The sequence below is a fragment of the Argopecten irradians genome, chromosome 14 (assembly GCF_041381155.1).
Source record: "Argopecten irradians isolate NY chromosome 14, Ai_NY, whole genome shotgun sequence".
Classification (NCBI taxonomy): Eukaryota; Metazoa; Mollusca; class Bivalvia; order Pectinida; family Pectinidae; genus Argopecten; species Argopecten irradians.
Genome location: NC_091147.1, coordinates 21,702,650 through 21,723,831, shown reverse-complemented (window position 1 = coordinate 21,723,831; position 21,182 = coordinate 21,702,650). Strand labels below are relative to the sequence as shown.

Below are 21,182 nucleotides of genomic sequence, written 5' to 3'. Positions count from 1 at the left end.
CAACAGTCGTACCATTTGATCCTCGGTTGAAAAACAAATATGGCGGCTCGCTCCACTTCGGACTGCATCACTACCCTGACAACGATAATATACCGTAGTCGTATCGCCTCGGTTATCTCAATTTTTACTCAAAATGGACATTATTGATAAAAAAAATCGAAAAAAAATTATATAATTTAAAAATAATTTAAAGGTGTCATTGTTATATTTCAAATCAAACTGCACAGCTATAACATTCAACAATCGGAACTATATCTTCGGTCATCCTGACTACCGTAGTTACCCAACTTAGCAACCATCACTGTTTTAAATTGACGTAAAAGTAGACTTATTTATGTAAATATAAAGATTGAACAGTGTTTTGATTGCGTTAAAGGTGATATGAACTCAATGGGATACAGACATATCCTACATGTAGCGCTAACGCGCTACATTGAATTTGTCTGTATATCCCATTGCGTTCATAACACCTTTAACGTAATCAAAACACTGTTCAATCTCTATGTGAGACGTTATTTATAAAGCCAGGTGAATTGGTCCAAAGAAATTTCACTAGCCTTAAAAGTATTCCTTCGCCCATCATCTAGATACAAAGACAATGACAAATCCCCCCCAAAAACCACCAAATTCGAAACAGTAATTTCACTTTCTCATTTGAAAACAATAGTCTTGAAATGATGTCTGCAATTTTCCTCAACGTATGTATCTACATTCTTTTTTAAATGTAGTTTAAATACAATGTAGAAGTCATTTCCACAAAAAAAAAATCAATCTATAAAACTGTTTGTTGTCAAATAATTAGCTAAACAACACATTAAATGAAGTGTAATTTTGGACAATAGACTATGTTATCTGATCAACCGTTCTTTGTTTCCAACGAACAGTAGGGATTTTGTTTATGCCGAAAAATGAATGAATATGATAGAAAGAATTAAAAAAAAAACCAATATACCTGCATTATCGAACATGTGACTTCCATGCGTATGCATGGATATAATAATACTTTTGTCACTAACCATCTGTCAAATCTCGCTCAGGGCACAGTTTTAGGATGTTAAGGAAAGTTTCTTAAGGAAATAATTTCACTACTAACGTCTGATAGGCTTTCTTATGGGACATTTTAAGCTAAGGAATGCCTTTAAGTAATGGATGGTACTAAAAATGGACGCTTAACATATTACCCATCTGAGTAAGTGGTTTTTGAAATATGTAAAACCCTTTTAAGAAAGGCTCCATTATTTTAAAATTTCTTAACTCCTGAAATGCTTTCTTATGGAGAATTTTAAGCTAATTCCTAAATGCAAGGATTTATCAAGGAGAAGGATTTCCTTCTCATCTACGTCCTTGCTATAAGTTAAGGGATGTTCGTCAAACTGCAGGGCCGTGGTCATTATGGAATGCCATAATCAGATTCCAGCCACCGGAGTTAAAAAGACTATACATATTGTGGATGAAATAAATGAGGACATATTCAATTCACCTAACCTCTTTATTAACTCATTAAGTTTCTTTTAATGAAATACAGCATCGTCGGATATCCACTACACTATGCTTCACTATAATGTAGTATTGCGCAGTGCAATCCACCGTAGGTGTCCGATGATGGATTTACACTACATGTACATATGTATATACGTACAGTCAGTGAGTCCCAAGTAGGTAAGCAATGGGGTCTGTCCTTGTCCGAAAAAGCGGTGACTCACAAATGTATAGTTAAATAGGGTGTAGTGTGTGTGTACATCCCGAGACACCCCGTGATACACAATAGATCATCAGAGGTTTTGTTATCGGATGTTGACATATTGTTCTAGACCATCACGAGGTTGAAACGACATTGATAAACATTGCACAACACGTATAATCACTACTGAATCGTGTATATTCCATATATAACGATGTTGTTTATTTTAAAGTTAACATAGTATATTTTAACCCGTCTTAAATGCGTTTTAACATACATTGTCAGCTTTCAGAAAAACCTGCTGTAACACCAAGACAAAATTATAATATTGTTTGTTTGAGATATTGGAACAAATCGTCACAATCTAGAATAAACGTTGATGTTCGCTGATTATCTTTGTCAACGTTCAATTAGAAAATAATCATTAGCGAAGATCACAAGCATTTATCACAGGGGCCCAACTCAATGAAAATGGATGTTGACTTGTCATATATTTTTTGTATTTGGTGGATGGACTGATGAATATATATAACAGTCATGTGATTTTTTTCAAATACGAGATTTGAAAAATTATCAAAAAATCGGGATATTTACTGTTTTATAGAAAATATCCCTTTTTGATAAAAATATTCAAATCTCGTAATTTCTGAAAAAAAATCTTTAAAACTACAAACTGGAAATAACAATCCTGTAAAAACGTATAAATATCTTAACATTGATACTTGTATTGGAACCTCTGTATATGTAGTAAGTAAAAAAAAATATACAAAACTAGAATTATCCCTTGTATTGGATATATGAATGTATTAATCCAGATTATCCAGAGTCTGTAAAGAAAAAACAATAAATAAACCAACAGATCTAGGTTTATTCACATAACAAAATTCCGTACAACTAAGATATGCTGGCGTTCATCTATAGGTAATGACTTAATGAAGCTTAAATTAAATAAATAAACTGAACAAGATTTGCACGTCATTCCTAACATTTTATTTTTATCAAATTCAATATTATAGTCATTCTGTCGTTGCATAGTACATAGTTACCTCCCTTGCGGGCAGGTATCTAGTATGACGTCATCGAAGCTCACAATGTTTTCTGTGAAAAAGTGTATCTAACGTTACGCTGACAAACACATGACGTCAATCAATAGCTACCCACAAGGACATATAATTATGTAATATGCAAATGCAGAAAACGAGATTATTTACATAAAACAGAATATTTATTTTGATATCACAAAATAATGTATTCTATTGTTGCATGGTAGCAGCAGAAGTATTACTAGTTTGGATACCAATGCTACTTGTATTACTTCCAGTTGCCTCTTCGTAGGACGGGAGACTATTATCTGCTTGAAAAATGTCCTCATATTTCGGTGGAAGAACTACAACTGCTGGAGAATGAACGGTATCCCATAATAGCGGGGTCCTCTCGTCTGGACCTCTGGTTCTCTGTGTTACTGATGGCTCTGGTTGTGGTTCAGAACAGCGATACACAATTAAAATACTAATTATAATAGACAGCAGCGCAGGCAGTCCAAAGAAAATTAAGACAAAAAGCCAGCTTCTTCCCACACACGAAGTGCGTATAGTAATGGTGTTTTCATCGAAATGGTCTTTATGACTTGGTTTGGCGTGTATTAAAACTACAGGTGTTTCAGAATTTCCCATGTTATAGTCAAACACACAAGAAGTTTCCCCCGTACATTGGTCTAGATACTGGCTGGTATCATATACAGTTCGACGCAGACTAAAGCGTAAGTCTATCCAAGCATCATCAGTACGACTTACAAATACAAAAAAGTAGTCCTCGGTTGAAAAGATGTCGAAATGCAATAAATTGTTATCTTGGTATCTAAACAAACTCCTCGAGTCAAGAATGCAGTCAATACATTCAAAACCACTATCGAGGTACTTGTTTAAATTCCCTCGTCCCTGTATCAGGTTTAGTTCTATGTAGGAGTCGACTGTTCCTGTTATTTTTACTTTTGATCCTGCCAGAAGATAAAAATGTTTCATAGCATAATAGTTCTTTTCAATGAATTGACTATATGTCTCATTATATGTTTCACGTATATCCGGAAGAATGTCAGGTTTGTGTTTCATGAAATATGCATCGAATGTTGAATCATAGCCTTGGTTTTCGATGTCAACGTTATCACAGAATGCAGGTGATAGTTTTTTAGTGACAATGCGCATGTCAGAAAGTGACATTTCTGTATCGACACTACCAAATATCACAACGCCTGTCACAATTCCAGTAATAAGTCCAAGTATCATCATGTATGCCCATAACAACTTTACCCGGGTTGTTCTTTTCATACTGCGACAACAGAATAGATAAATCCATATTGAACAGAAGCAACAGCAGCAAGCAGTGCAACAGTCGTCGCTCTCAATAACGGGTTCACGTGACTGTGTGGTGCCACGACCGGAAGTAGATCCGCGTTGCATTTGTGGAAAGCAGGTCTTTCTTTATTTCTTCGTTACTGAAAGATGAAATAATCATATATTAGATCGGAAGTTTTTCTTTTGTATTTAGACTTGGCTTGTCATGCATCTACATGTGCATATATGTATGCTTACATATCATAGTCAAAATCATACCATGGACGCATGCAAAAAAAAGTTTACCTAAGGAATAATCAATTAGATAGAAAGTTTTAAGCACGAAAAAATGAATAAATAAATACATAAATGAAAATTAACAGTTATTATTTGTTAAATAGTGTTGTTAATATTAATATTTATCCGTGTTATGTCATATTTCGTACCTGGACAATTTCATCATCGCACGTTTGGTCATTTGTTTTTCATTTGTGCTATTTTTTATTTTCGTTTTGGCATTGGATTGTATTCTCCCCAATTATTATTTATCGTTCTTTTTCTCACTTTGTTGCGGTAAGAACAGTTAACAAAAGCTCTATTTCAAACTTGTGATTATTTTAAATTTTCTCTCACTCTCTATCAGGACATATTCATTCACTTATTTCCTCTGATAGTCTTTCTGTGGGGTGTTAATAAAATCGGTGTTATTTGGTAAATGTTACCATTGAATAACCACGTGTTTTCTGGTCAAATATAGTTACTGAAAAATAGGAAGTTAATTCTTGTAGACATTGGTTAAGTAACGAAAATATAGATAGGCATATGAAGTAAATTAAAAAAGTAAATCGCACGTGAAAGAAAGTCTTTTTACAGTATTCAGTATTAAAAGTAATGACAAATCTGCTACGACGGCTCGATTCAATAAACAAAATGATATATTTCAATCAATTAAATACTGTTCAAAGGGCTAATAGCTATCTCAGGATTAGTTCATACGAAGTGCCACACCAATTCAATATGAATTTGATTGAATTGCTTTTTACTTTAAATCAAGTATGTATTATATAAATCATCTTAAATACAAAAGAGCACAATGGTTAACGCAGGCCATATATGAACAAATAGAAACAACAACTATTTGTGAAACTTTGAATATAATGTCACCGTATATAATATCTGACAAAGATTACCATAACGACAATACCTGTCATAAACACATTTCTAAGAATTATATAATTGTACATAACAAACTCAAGCAATGCTATATATGAAATACGGAACTGTTGCATCACAAGGAACTGAATGTCAATCGATGGCTTTTTCCCCCCGAGAATTTCGACTTTCCTACACCAAAAATCAAAAACAGTCTGAAATGACCATTGCCCATTGTAGGAATTCAAGTTCAAAATGACTTTAAACCATTACTATGCACGAAATTCTTAAAATAGTACATTGAATACTAAAGTATTAGTTATTAAACCACTTACGTGTACGTTGCTCACACTTTCCGATATAAACATTGCACTCGGTTACTAAACAAACTATGTAAACACATACACGATTTCAGTATTATATATGTGCGTTTATCAGTGGCTAGAGGATGCTCACCAGTCAGCTGGTTATCTACCTGTATTGACGTGTTAGCTGTATTACAATCGTTTGATAACGATGATGTCGCTGAGATAAACTACTAAGTATGCCTCTAAACTTGTGTTATCTGTCCTTGATGAAGAGGTGCGCTGATCTATACGCCTATGTCTATATGTATAGATACTATAATGATTCAGCAAGTATTCTCATTGCATGACTGGTATTTTCAAGCTTATATAAATTAATTAATTTAATAAAGTATTTCAAACAAAAATACAAAACCGCAATTATAATGAGCTCTGCAATTAATACATTATATTAAATTATAAGTCTAGAGTGATGTGAGTAGTACAATAACGGGTATCAATGATTAATAGACGTAGTCAATGTTTCGGATTTTCATGAAACCAATAAAATAATGTTTGTTTTTATGTCATTTTTATTTCTATTGTTGATATGTTTTTTATTATGGTGAAATGTGGTATACTCCAGTCTAAGATTCCAACACCAACCCTCATCTCTCAGTCCCGAACTCCAAGAGTACGACCGGCTTGTCGATGATTTTTCTCGTTGAACTAAGCTATTAGTATATACTAGCATGGAGTTATCGATAAGTCGTGATAATGTAAATTGTGATTTACATGTTAACCGGGAAGACAATACACATATGTATCTGAATGCGATCACGTCAACCTTTGTGAACCAGGAAGCCGATGTGAACATCGCGTCACTATGTAGTCTGTATAATATCGTATATTGCAAAATAATTTATTCATAGATTTTCCAAAACTTTACTGCTTCCCTTTTGAACACATTCAACCATTTTCCATCGCGAATCTGTATACTAGGTATTTCAAGAGCTTCACGATAGTATATATCAGATACTTCCACTTAAGTTGTATATTTTATATTCGTAAACCGAAATGAAATAAATTGAAACGGTGAATATTTTAGGAACATAAAATTACTAACAATAATAATAGAAATTGATAATTAAATAAATGCAGAAAACAAAGAAATAACCATAACTGTGTAGACAAAGTAGATTTTCAATTTTTAAAGATAGTCTCTTCCTTTATTAAGACACACAATAAACAAACACGGTCATATGATATCGACGTAATAATACAAGAAAAAGACATATACTAACGACACAATAGGATATCTGAAGAGCATATTATTAATATAAAACATTTTCACGATTCATAAATGTCACGTATAGTATATTACTCGACTTGATCAAACGAAGTATACGAAGATGGATGCAATAATGTATGAAAATTAAAAAAAAAAGGATTCTCGGTATCAACTTTACATAGTATACATGCACGTACTATATAATACAATTACAACAAGTAAATTGCAGGAATGTCTGTAAGCACAGCATTATCGTCTAATAATCAATGGAAAGCTATAACATCGTCGTGAAATAATATCTTTGGTATTGTATCGGTCTTTAACGGAAATACCCAAATTTCCTTTTCCGAAACAAAATAATGTCTATTTCAAACGATTATAGTTGATTTTACAACATTCAAAGAATGTATGGTTTCATGTGTGAATATGTAATCAAGAAGGTCCATTTCCTTTTTTCATTTTTGCGTGACGCAGTGATCGCTATGATCAATTCCTACGTGGTGGTTAGGATGACGACGGGAAACGTAAGCTTATCTTAAAATTGTTCAGGAAATGATGATTAGTCTATAGTGTTAAAGGCAAGCTATTAACTTTCACGATTCTATAAAAAAATATCATATTACAATCAAATTGAAGACTTAAGGCCGTTTAGATATGATATGTCTTATCAGATGACAAGTGAACTAAAGTACTTGTGACCAGTTATCCCTGAATTACCGTAATATATATTTATATATATGTTTTGTAGATAAATACATTATTCTTGAGTTTTCACTCACAAACAAAAATTCTTTTACCTATGTCTTAAGAAAAATCCTTGTAGATGTCTTGATAAGGATTGATACACTGATCTGTTCTAAACAGAACCGAAAGTAGTTTACCAAGAAATCCAACAAAAATGCCATTGGTCTTTCGTAAATCTTTTGTAAAACACTATTCGGTATGGCACTAAATTAGATGATAAAACCAGGAATTGATATCACATTTAATTTAATACATTAAATATAAAAAAAAACATTGTTAAGGAAAGTTGTGTTGACGCACGATTGAAAACGATTTTTCACACAAATATATATAATAAAAAATAAGAAATAATTAATATATGTACCTTTGTCTTAACTTAGATCCGTAAACACCACGGTCAACAATGACGTATTGTTATGTAAAATATGTACATCACTTGGAGGTCTGTAATAAAACTAAAACGAAAGTAACTTCCGTATTACTGAGAACACCGACGAAAGACGCAATTGCTGTCTGAAAACCGCTTTACGACTTTCCGAACGGAATACACCAATCAGGTCGCAGCTTTTAGAGTGCCTAAGATGACAGGCCATTTGACGTTACACTGTTGTCGACGACAAATATTTCCCCAGATTGTCTACAAAATGCGAAGTGCAGCGCACAAAAGCTGAATAGAGAGCTAAAAAACTTTTTTTAAATAATCTTGGTTTTATCTCTTTCCTATGTATTAATTAAAGCAGTATAGTAGGTTGATTAAATTATTATGGTGAAACTGTTTATGTTAATTAGCATTTGGTTAACTGTGCCTATAATGCCAAGCAATAAATTGTCAAACCTATAATTCATGAATCGATCAAATCACACACGATACTACCATAAAATATCCGTGTTATCAAAACAAATGTAAAAGTATTGTGTTTTATACTGCAAATTGAGAAGTGCTACACAATCTATTGATATAAGACATCAAACACAACTAAATGCACACTCACGCGGTGAGATAACAGGATTGTGTCATTGCAGTTTTTTAAAAATCAGAACCAGGAAGTCATCTTTATTGATCCGACGTACTGTTAACGTAAATGTTGTAACGATTATATTATTTTAGTGCCTTGAAATGCTGCGCTAATATATGATACCGCTAATAGTATTTTCTGTATATTGTTTATATACAATGGTTTAGATTGCGTCATTCACTTCCATTTTACTAATTTTCATAATTTTACTTATCTGTTCAACGTAGTTTTTGCACTAAAATTGGATTGCAATGAGCCAAAATAAAGACGTTGCCAGTATAAGGATTAGTATGTTACAGTTTCCATAATACCAGGTACACAATCGAAAGATAAACTAGTTATTTAGATATACATTTTGTACTATCAACAAGATACTGAAATACCATACATATTAAAGTTATTTATAACCTCCACTCTTTATGTACTATAAACTATTTATTGATCAAGTGAGATAACAGTATTTATGAGATATTTTTTACCATGACAAGCCTCGTATACTTTTGTATGTTTAAATCACATTACGTCCAGATAGGTTTTGATAAGGTGTCTATTCCTGAAGAACTAATATTCCCATGGACAGAATAAGCATGAACAGTAATAAAAGTATAAATCTCAAAACCATAATTAGAATACATGCGTAACATATCAAAAATACACATTAACAAAATCAATATTGAAACTTGAAATTGAAACTTCACAAAGTATAAACTGAACAACAAATCCACTTACCGACCTCATAAACGCACTTCTATTATCATTAGGATAAGAAAATTCAATGATATATCTGCTGTAAAAATAATGGTCAATACTGTGTAAAATTAAACATAATCGTGAGACGACACTGTTGACCAGAGACACTTCTTAGGCTTATTGCCAAAACCGGTTTTATGTCATAATCGTTTGAAATTAATTCTAACTAAAATGCGTAGAGTGACGATGTTTCTATAAATGCGAATCATTTCTTACACAAATTAATAAAATATGTTTTTGTATACGTCCGTGCTGATACTACCAAATAAACGGTTTTATAATCAAAATCTACAAAAGCTAGGTTCTGATTTCTCGGAAAAAATGCAGACTTAATCAAAAGTAAGTTTCTTGACTTAAGTCAATAACTTTATTAAAAAAAATTTTCTGCCTAACAAATTTTTCTGCATATCTGATAATTCTTAATTAATTGTCCGACTGTCAACTCAATTTACCGTTTAAGCACTCTAATAATTATAGAAATTAAGAAATTCTTATAACGTTGTTTAGTCAAGTTTTCCCTGAACTCTGAAGTATTTTTTATCATTTCTAGTTATTCTTTGAACATCCGTTTAACTTTGTTTATGTGTATATACAATAATGATAAATGAATCTCTTACAGCTTCAATGTGTATGGAGATATTGTTATAAAGTTAAATACAAGCGTAGATAAATGCTAGTGATCAGTCATAACATAATGTTTTGACGGCATTTTAAGAATCAGCCTTTTATTGATTTGTCCTAGAAAAGAGACAAGTTCATTTATAACTTTTATCTCCACGAATGTCAGATCTTTTATACAATAAATACATCTTGATTTTGTATTATAATAAAATCTTTGATAGGATCAATTTTACAAGCTATTTCCTTTAAAAATTCCTAATCTAAACATAAAAATTAAAATCAACAGCTAATAAAAGCCGCATATTGAATATAATTTATCAATTTTAAGAATTTGACAACGACAGCCAATGCATACAATAACCGGTAATTAATTTTCACCGTATGCAGATACTATTATTATATTTTAAAACATTGGACTTTAATATATTTACATAACATCATATTGTTCATTTATACATATATAAAATTAACTGAAGCGCTGGCTACTTACCAATGCAAAAGTTTGTGGAGATCACATCCTGAATGTGACGATATAACCACAGTTTGTATATATCAACGTTATGGACGATGTGGATAAACCTTCCGACTATAAATAGTAACACCTAAGGATTGGAGACTTTCGACCTATTTGGGGGCATATCCGTGTGGTCTTGTTAGACTTCTTATCTTAATTAAATGTGTGGTGAATTTGAATATAGTGCTTTGTGTATACACAGAGACACGGGTGATGGTTAATAGTTCGGGAAGATATCAGTATGTACTGTTTGCAATAACCATAATTATGGATGTAAGTAAGCTTCCTTCTAAGGATGCATCATAAAATGCTGACACACAAATGACTGCTGCGGGGTTTTTAGTAATTAAGTTGTCTCACATAATATTTCGAGGACTGTAATCAAAATCCACTGTAAGGGACAGACCAAAATAAAAATGTTCACCCCTTTTAGTGCTGAAAGGGGGCTGGGTTAATTTTCTTTTATGTATTTTAGTGCTGAATTTGTGAATTGGATGTTATATAAAATATGGTAAACATATTAGCATAGGCCTAATTCCCTCTGCGCATTCACATGATACCACTGAGAATTCCTAAAATAACATTATTTCATTGTTGTTTGTTTTGGTTTGTTTAGTTTTACGTCATATTAACAGTCATGATCATACAAGGATGTGCTGGGTTTGGTGGTGGAGGAAAACTGAAGTACCCAGCGACTGCTCCACTTGGGATTCAAATCCAAACCAGAGGTGGAGGCCTTGTGGTAATATTCGGGACATCTTAACCACTCGGCTGCCAATTCTTATTACGTACCATATTATTTTCCTTTGATGTTATGGAAGAGTGGCATATTGACTATAATTTATCAATTTGAAGAATTTGACAAGGAGAGGTGCTGGTTATCGTGCAGAAAAGTCACGTGTCACCAGGCTACGGCATAGTTATATGGGACGCAACCTTAAACCTTAAAACCGTAAATCTTAATTGATCAAAACATATACGGCGTAGTCTTCTGTATGTCAGATAACCGCGGGTAAATAGAACTTTGACTCATTAAATTTCTGTTGTAATTATTGGAATTTTCAAAAGTATAAAATTCTATTAAGATATTTTGGTTTCAAAGTGAGTCAAAATACATATTTAGTTGGAAAGAGATTATCCTCGTCATGTCTGAATTCCAAATTCTAATCCCGGTGTTTAGCCGGTTCAGTTTACACTGTTGAAATATCGTTCCCATAGATTTTTGCATGATTGATTAGTTAGGTTGCAGTGCAGTAGAGCATGTTTTAGTATACACACATTACCATATGTATGTAAACAATTGTTGATCGTCCTACTTTCGTTATTTATGTACTACTGGGAAATACAGTGTCCTAGTTTTCGGCACTAATAATACTTCAAAGCAATTATAAACTGTCCGGATAAGTCATGGTTCTAGAACTCAATTTCTCCCGCTTTTGATATATGAAGGATTCAGAATTGTATTACTGACTGAATGAAAATAGCTAATGCTTTATATTTTAAATTTTATAAACCAAAAATATTTTTGTGTGAAACAATATTTGCAAACAATTGAACAACGAAAACGTAATGTTGTATATTGATATTACTCATACTTCGATTCCATAATCATGTAAATACTAGTTAAAACAAAACCTTACTAAGAATTTGTTTTTATAGTACGCCCATCAATCGTGATGTATATTAAGGATTGGGATGTTTACCGATTGTGACTGTAACCGTATTTAAGCTGAAGTGTCTATGATAAAATGAAACACATTAAGCTGTCACCACATACCACACATATTTCATTTGTGCATATGAGGTGTCGTTGTCTGTGTGTGTGACAAATGTGTACGATTCATGTGTTGAGGCATTGCGGTCCCGCCGCAACAGTGGTCAACCCAATTATCACTTACAGTCTTACATAATATTAATCCACATTTATTAAAAGTGTCCCGTAAGTATTTCATGGCTAGGTATTATATTTAATGATCTGAAGTTGTTTTTTTAAATGCGTGATGCCACCTCAAATATCTCTTAATTATCTTATATTACTATAACATTTTATCCAAGATTGCTTTATAGAAAGTGCCTGCAACTAAAACTAAAACTATAAAACTATGGAAATATTCATTGATTTTGTTTGATCGGTCCTTTTAATAGAAGAATACATGTAAGGTAATATTGTTTTTATCTGAAACAATAACAATAATCAGAACACAATTATATATCAATGTTTTTGTTAGGAATTTCTTTAAAAAATAATTCTACGTTATCCTTTGCTAGCCGCTGATCTAATGTCGATGTTATTTCTGTATCAGTAGTTCTAAACATATTAAACGGGAAATAACTCCTCCTTGTCAAAATTTACTACGCATAGTGAAAACGTATGATAAAAGTACAAGGAAGAAATTCTGAAATATATCCCCTGTTAGTGCAAAACACCAAATCAAATAGTCCTACAAAGAATGATATATTCATACTTGTCTTTATGAACTTTATAAAAATACTCGATTTCAGTCCGTTTAGTATGTTTGATAAGAACAGGAAATCCTACATGTATAATCTTTATTCTAAGAAACACTCTTCCTGTTCAGTTTGAAAATAAGATAAAACTAAAATATAGAAACATTTTTTTAAAAGGACATGATATTATGATGTCAATTTGTTCTTGATTATTACCATAAGAAAAGAATGGTTTGTTGTTGCCTTAAAATTTTATTTGATATCATCGTGTCAAAATGCATATACAGATGAATAGACTGATTCTGAGTTGGTGCATTTCTTATCTTTTGAAAATAGCAGTGGATAAAACCAGATTTATAACAAAATGTCGGCAACCCGGATTAAAACCTTTAAAATGTGTAAAGTTATGGAGATAACCTATACGTATGTCTAGAACACAGCGGCATATTGGTTTCATAGCATGAGTAGAGTAGGGGTAGGCTTTGATGGGTTGGGAGACGGTAATATAGGCAGAATGACGGGACACTTAAAGTGAATAGTCGGGTAAAGAACTCTTTAAAAGCGAGGCTGTGTGGAAATGTAACCATGGACATAGTCAGTCGGGAGGACGTTTTAGGATTCCTAAACTATAAATTAATTTCTTCGCATGTAGAGAGGTTTTGACGGGGGATTTTATTTTTCTATTCCATAAGAAATTATACCGGATACATTCACTCCATTTTTACAAACTTTAACTTTCCTTGCCCGACTGTTCACTTTAACGGTATGTCACTGCGGCTCAAATTACTTTACATCTGAATCGCGATACCAGACCACAAAATAATGAGTTCAATTTGAGATACCATTACAAAGGTATTGTGAAAACCAGAATAATTACATATTTGTTGAATGAAATATAATGATAATAGAAAGTCTTATTGATACATGGAATCACTCTTTTATTTGAAGTACTTAAATTAAATAATATTGAAGAAGATATTTAACATATCATGTCAATATTTACTCTGCAAGATACGTGTAATGTATTTATGGTATACTATGGATACATTCAAACATATGTAGGTTAATTGATACACATTTTGTAAAGACGATTATGATAAATGCGTTTTTCAACAGTGTATGCTTGATTATGGTAAATGCGTTTTTCCACAGTGTATGCTACACTATTTAATGTTTTAATTGAAATAGCGACAAAATACGAGGTAAAATACACAATATTGCCTTTACCAAAATCATATAAAGATTATGATAAAGTCTACATTTAGTTAAATCATACGTACCTATATAATACAACAGACACTAGGCATTTCTCCGTCCGTCATAAGAATATAGATCGTCCCGTTAACTGTGGGTAACCCCTGTCTATAAATAGACCTGAAATTGGCTGGAGACTTTCTGTGTGTTTAGGCATTTCTATGTCATAAATCAAACAGGTAGGATTTTGTATTATAGTCTAGGTATATATTTATTGGGTCATCATTTTATTCATATGTCACATTTGATGTTACTTTGCATTTTTCAAAACATTTACCTACGGGTATAAATATAAAAGACAGTTTATTAATAATTCAAATAATTATACATAAAAAAGGTTCTGTTGTATAATCTTTATGCATTTATATATACGTTCCTAAATGTGGTTTGGCTTAACATGAATAATTTTGTATACTCATAATAATGAACATTTTATTAAAAATATGAGATATCGATTTAAATTATGTTTATGTAAACAATGTAAAAATACCGCAAACAGGAAGCACTTGTGAACGCGGAAGCATTATATCAAGGTATACCTCGTCAACTGTGAATGTTTTTAAACCACGTTACGTTATTGCCTAGAATATTTTAAGTAATCGGGAAGTAAATATCACATTTAAAATGTGTTGTGTCGTTTTTTAACGTATATATAATTATGCACTAACAACCACATTGATATATAATTAAGTAACAAAGAATACTGACCTAACAATGGCCTACAGTCAACTGGCTAAATTTAATTGATACAAACGTCATATACATTTGTATATTATTTACTGATATCCTTTGTCAAATACAATCACTAAACAATTTGAACGTTCAGTTACCATTGATGATTTCGGGCTCAAGTACCAACTAAAATAACCAATGGGCCTATTGTTATTCAAATTCCCGTTTTACAAAAGTATATTATTTTAAGTTATATTTTCTGTCTGACATCAAGTATTTACGATGTCAAGAATGCATATCTGGAACTAGAGTGAGGCTCATTTGGCTTATATTCAATATTTAAATATTATTATGAGGGTAACACATAGATATATGAGTGTCTTTACAAAAGGTGGGCTAATTATATTCTTGAATTGTTATTTGGGTCTTTGCCATTATTCGACAGAGAATCATTTATGCCATGGTGTTATCAACAATCTGGCCTTTTGAACTACGCAATATGTAGCTACTTTCACTTTCCTTTTACATGAAAACTACCATTAGATGACAAAAAGCTCTCAACTAATGAAATTAATAAAATTACCATTGACAATAATGAAAACGTGTAGTATACACTAGTACGTATGGGTACAGATTATATAAAATATAAATAATATACATGACGTGGATTGACGCGATACCAATTATATATAAGTGTAATAATGACCTACGTGCATGTACATGATTTAAGATGGACATGTGAAAGGTCATGATAGTCTGAATCATGTATACATAGGGTTCACATACTGAAAATATACATCGTCACGTGAAAGGATTTACAGCACACATTTCAGAGACGAGAAACTGATGTGATAGGACGAAGCCAAAAGAACGGACGTCACTCAAAAGTCGCTTGTGGGTTACTCCAACGGTTGTAAAGTTACAAGGACGTTGGATCTGAAACACTGCCTACAAATAGTATTCAAATAAATGCGCATAGTATGCGTAAAATGGTCAGTTACCTGGTTTTTTTTTTAGAAAACCCAACCCACGAGTTAACATCGATAGTGATTAGGGGTTTTTACTCTACTTTTGTATTGGAGATCTACTTTCTTTTCTCTTGTTTTTTGTATGTACAATGTATCTGACGAGCTCTTTCGATGGAGCGAAAGTGCTTACGCTAGTCAGTCGTTATTGTTTTTATTTTTTGTAAATATTTTTCGTCCGTAAGAATTTTTCTTCAAATTTAGGCTAAATATCTATAATTGGAGAAAATCATATGCTACATGTATATCATGTACGACGTGATAACAACATGATATCAATTAATAACTAGATTTGATCGCGATCAAAACACGGGATTTCCACCTATGTGATGATCAAGTAATGTTAGCGAACACACGATTGCTTGAACGAACGGACGATCTCACTCAATATTAATCAGAGAGCGTTTCTTACGAAAGCAGTCTGGTTCAACCGAAAAACAGATTTAGGGGAATCCCCCTTTGGGCAGAAGATTTCATAGAGAGGTGAATATATAGGAGCCTGCTGATTGGATATATTCAGGGTACACCAGTTAATGGTTTATGTGTGGGTCGGACAATACATGTAGATGTAAAATTTGTAAAGAATTTTGATAACTTCATTTAACCTGAATAGTAGCAAACGTTAACACGGTCCTCTATGGGAATTTATTTGGTTCTGTGATCTCAAAACGGCCGGGTAGTTTCTCAAAATAGCACCGGTTGTGTTTGAACATCCGGTGTCACAGGTGACGGCTCTGCCACACACATAAAAGGTTTTTAAATCTGTCAGTTATTATGTTTGTGCATTACTTTTATTGTTTGTTTGTTCAAATGTACGTCCTATTAACAGCTAGGGTCACGTAAGGACGGCCTCCCATGTATGCGGTGTAGTTACACATGTACGTGTATTTAGGCAAACACGTGTACATTGTTCATATATACGTGTATATGTAGTGTGATAGAACGGGTTTCTATCATTGTTGCATTTATTTCTACAGTATGTATATTTGTTATTGCACTCTTCTAAGTCTTCACTTCAGTGATCTGTTTATGTATATTTGACCCAAATTCAGGGGAACACCGTGAGAACAGGTCTTATCTAGGGTGTGTTTGCTGTTTAGCAGTCACATTCATCAACCTAGTTGTCCTCATGATCACCCCGATGATGACCGCTGGCCGGAGTACACGTGTGGTACACTTGGGAGGTTTTTATCAGTCAGTTGAGCCTTGTCTGTTTTAAGCGGAAGATATATTTAGTGTGTAGGTGGGTTGTTGTAGCAACGGTTTCACCTAAATATGGTGCTCTGTCCGGACATCCGGACATTGACCAATCAGTGGTCACTTTGGGGTACTGGGTTGATGAGTTGTTATAAAAGGGGCTGCTTCTAAGGAAGCTTTGGTCTTGACTTAGGGAATAGGTAGGGAGCAGAGCTAGTTGGCTCCGTAGGGTGTGTTAGGCTTTGTTTAGGGAACGTGGTAATCACACAGGACTTAGCTAATTAGGCCTAAAGTTTGGCTATAGTTAATCTTGGATACATTGTAACTGCTTCGGCACTTATATCTCTTATTGTTATCTGTCTTAACGGGCACTATTGTGAATCTTCTATGTAATACTTAATCTACTTGTCTTTTATATAATAAATAGTTATTTGTACCTGTATTTACCTAGTTGAGTTATTGGATTAGTGTCAGTGCTTCCGCTACATCCTAGAGATCGAACCTGTTGAGATACAGGCCTGTAACCTGTGGAGGAAACAGGATCCGTAGAGGATTTGTGACGACTGTGGACTCTGTTGTATACTAAAAATACTATACGATCACGATTTGGGACTTATACATATAACGGGAGATACAGTCGGATCGCCCCTCCTGGTCTCTTGTGGAAAACCCTCCCTATTACAGTAGCACTTAAAACATCCCGAAAAGTATTGAAAACTAGATGTAAAAATACATTCGAAACGGCCCTTGTGTACCGAAGATTGAGCCCAGGACAGAATTTTAACCCAGCCGCTGATTGGCTGGCTAATTATGAATTTCAAAATTAAAAATGTTTTCTGACAGGTAATTATTCCTTGATAACCATGATATGAATTTGGAAATTCAGATTGAGATTTAGGTTCAAAATATCAATTTTGATAATGAATAGGTAAAAACATTAGAATTTCAGGTTTTTTAAAAGTGCAAAAATTCTCCTTATCTGATGAAGATCTTGGACCAATGCGGAATAACACGTACGATTAGAGTTTTAGTATTAGATACCGATTATCTCCCTTTGGCCACATGCCACATCATGTAATCACAACTCAAAATCGCTGAAAGTTCTATACCTCCGCCATTTTGAATCATATGACATTGAAATTGGTCATTTTATGTGTCTGAAAGCATGATCTTTCACATCCAATTCAAAACATTTCACCTTTGAATTTTCATGAATTACCCTAAAATTTACGTTAAAAAATGAACGAAACGCCATATTCGGAGGTCTATATTTCCGCCATTTTCAAATTCATGTCTTTGAAATTAAAAACCTGTACAGACAATAGGCTAAAGCTTACATTTACAAAAATTCAACACTCTACATGAGATGATAAAGGCCCTACGAGCTCACAAATAACGGAAAAAAATAAGAAAATGAAACAAATTGCCATATTTGGAGAGCTATATTTCCGCCATTTTTCTATATAACCCTTATAAAAATAAATAACTTTTGAAGACAAAAGTTCATACAACACAGGTATGAAAAATCAACACTGTACATACAGGTTTAAAGGCGCTGAAACGTCTCGTGCAAGGACAAATAAAAACTAAAATTTCGATTTTCGATGTCCTATATCTCCGCCATTTTGAATCTTATGACCTTGAACTTGGTCATTTTATGTGTCTGAAAGCATGATCTTTCACATCCAATTCAAAACATTTCACCTTTGAATTTTCATGAATTACCCTAAAATTTACGTTAAAAAATGAACGAAACGCCATATTCGGAGGTCTATATTTCCGCCATTTTCAAATTCATGTCTTTGAAATTAAAAACCTGTACAGACAATAGGCTAAAGCTTACATTTACAAAAAATCAACACTCTAAATGAGATGATAAAGGCCCTACGAGCTCACAAATAACGGACAAAAATAAGAAAAAGAAACAAATTGCCATATTTGGAGAGCTATATTTCCGCCATTTTTCTATATAACCCCTTAAAAATAAATAACTTTTGAAGACAAAAGTTCATACAACACAGGTATGAAAAATCAACACTGTACATACAGGTTTAAAGGCGCTGAAACGTCTCGTGCAAGACAAATAAAAACTAAAATTTCGATTTTCGATGTCCTATATCTCCGCCATTTTGAATCTTATGACCTTGAACTTGGTCATTTTATGTGTCTGAAAGCATGATCTTTCACATCCAATTCAAAACATTTCACCTTTGAATTTTCATGAATTACCCTAAAATTTACGTTAAAAAATGAACGAAACGCCATATTCGGAGGTCTATATTTCCGCCATTTTCAAATTCATGTCTTTGAAATTAAAAACCTGTACAGACAATAGGCTAAAGCTTACATTTACAAAAAATCAACACTCTAAATGAGATGATAAAGGCCCTACGAGCTCACAAATAACGGACAAAAATAAGAAAATGAAACAAATTGCCATATTTGGAGAGCTATATTTCCGCCATTTTTCTATATAACCCCTTAAAAATAAATAACTTTTGAAGACAAAAGTTCATACAACATAGGTATGAAAAATCAACACTGTACATACAGGTTTAAAGGCGCTGAAACGTCTCGTGCAAGGACAAATATAAACTAAAATTTCGATTTTTCGATGTCCTATATCTCCGGCATTTTGAATCTTATGACCTTGAACTTGGTCATTTTATGTGTCTGAAAGCATGATCTTTCACATCCAATTCAAAACATTTCACCTTTGAATTTTCATGAATTACGGTAAAATTTACGTTAAAAAATGAACGAAACGCCATATTCGGAGGTCTATATTTCCGCCATTTTCATATTCATGTCTTTGAAATTAAAAACCTGTACAGACAATAGGCTAAAGCTTACATTTACAAAAAATCAACACTCTAAATGAGATGATAAAGGCCCTACGAGCTCACAAATAACGGACAAAAATAAGAAAAAGAAACAAATTGCCATATTTGGAGAGCTATATTTCCGCCATTTTTCTATATAATCCCCTTAAAAACCATAACTTTTGAAGACAAAAGTTCATACAACATAGGTATGAAAAATCAACACCGTACATACAGGTATTAAGGCGCTGAAACGTCTCGGGCAGGGGCAAATATAAACTAAAATTTCGATTTTTGATGTCCTATATCTCCGCCATTTTGGATCATATGACCTTGAATTTGGTCATTTTATGTGCCTGAGAACATGCTCTTTCATATGCGCCCTTCGAAACATTTCTATGGTAAAGTTCATTTTTGACCTTTGTTTGACCTCATTTGACCCCCTAGTGAACTCGTGACCTTGACATAATTTCTGATAACAAGTAATGAGAAAAAAAACGTGAATTATCGTGATCTACATGGAGAATGAAACGTACATGTTGTGTAGCGTACGGTTATGAAATTATGAGCGTTTAAAGTTCGTTCGAAAAAAGCAGTTTTTTACGTCTGTGACCTTGACCTTGAACGTTATCCTCCAAAATCGAGAGTACATTTTAAGAACTCATGTACGTACATAACGTCTCCAAATTTCAGCGCTCTACACCTCTTATTTATTACGAAGAAGTCGTTTAAATATTTAAAGCTTTTTGAACCCTGTGACCTTGAATGAATGTCAAGGTCAATAAAACAGCATAAGTTCTGTAGACATTCGTCCATGCTATGTCTATACAAAAAATCAAGCATGTGTGTTAAGTATTAAAGGCGCTGAAACCTTTAAAATTTTTGGCGGGAAAACGCCAAAATAGCCTTTTTTCAAAGGCCTATATCTCCGCCATTTTGGATCACATGACCTTAAAACTTGTCATTATATATTTCTGAGGGCATGCCCTTTCATATCCAACTTTCAAAACTTTTCTGTGGTGAATTTCGTTTTTGACCTTTGTTTGACCCCGTAGCGAACTCTTGACCTTGACATAATCTCTGATAACATGGCATGGGAAAAGCACGCGCAATGTCAAGATCTATCTGAATAACAAAACGTGAACGATGTACACCGTACGGTAATGAAGTTATGAGCGCTTAAACTTCGTTCCAAAAAATTGTTTTTTACGTCTGTGACCTTGACCTTGAACATTTTTGTAAAAAATCGAACGTACATTTCAAGATCTTATGTACATTCATAACGTGTCCAAAGTTGAGCGTCGTACCTTATTTCGTTCCTGAGATATCCTGCGAACAAGATTTGTGGAAATAAGAATAAAAAAGAAAAATAAAGAATAAC

At 33.1% G+C, this 21,182-nt stretch overlaps 1 protein-coding gene across 4 annotated transcripts; it reads right to left on the bottom strand.

The window, feature by feature from the left end:
* Positions 1-2,656: 2,656 nt before the first annotated feature.
* On the bottom strand, positions 2,657-14,134 carry LOC138306978 (uncharacterized). Of its 4 annotated transcripts, none has more exons than XM_069247584.1 (2): positions 14,112-14,134; positions 2,657-4,172 (listed from the first exon to the last, which is right to left on the bottom strand). In XM_069247584.1, the coding sequence occupies exon 2, from the start codon at positions 4,135-4,137 to the stop codon at positions 2,935-2,937; it is 1,203 nt and encodes a 400-aa protein (XP_069103685.1). In that variant the 5' UTR covers positions 4,138-4,172; positions 14,112-14,134; the 3' UTR covers positions 2,657-2,934. The 4 variants fall into 4 exon arrangements, with proteins under 4 accessions (XP_069103685.1, XP_069103682.1, XP_069103684.1 ...); XM_069247581.1 differs by lacking the exon at positions 14,112-14,134 and adding an exon at positions 10,360-10,442; XM_069247583.1 differs by lacking the exon at positions 14,112-14,134 and adding an exon at positions 7,847-8,207.
* Between the last annotated feature and the right edge of the window lie 7,048 nt (positions 14,135-21,182).

Excerpts from the sequence above, each read along its gene's own strand:
- LOC138306978 (XM_069247584.1), bottom strand. The coding sequence starts at position 4,137 with ATGCAACGCGGATCTACTTCCGGTCGTGGCACCACACAGTCACGTGAA.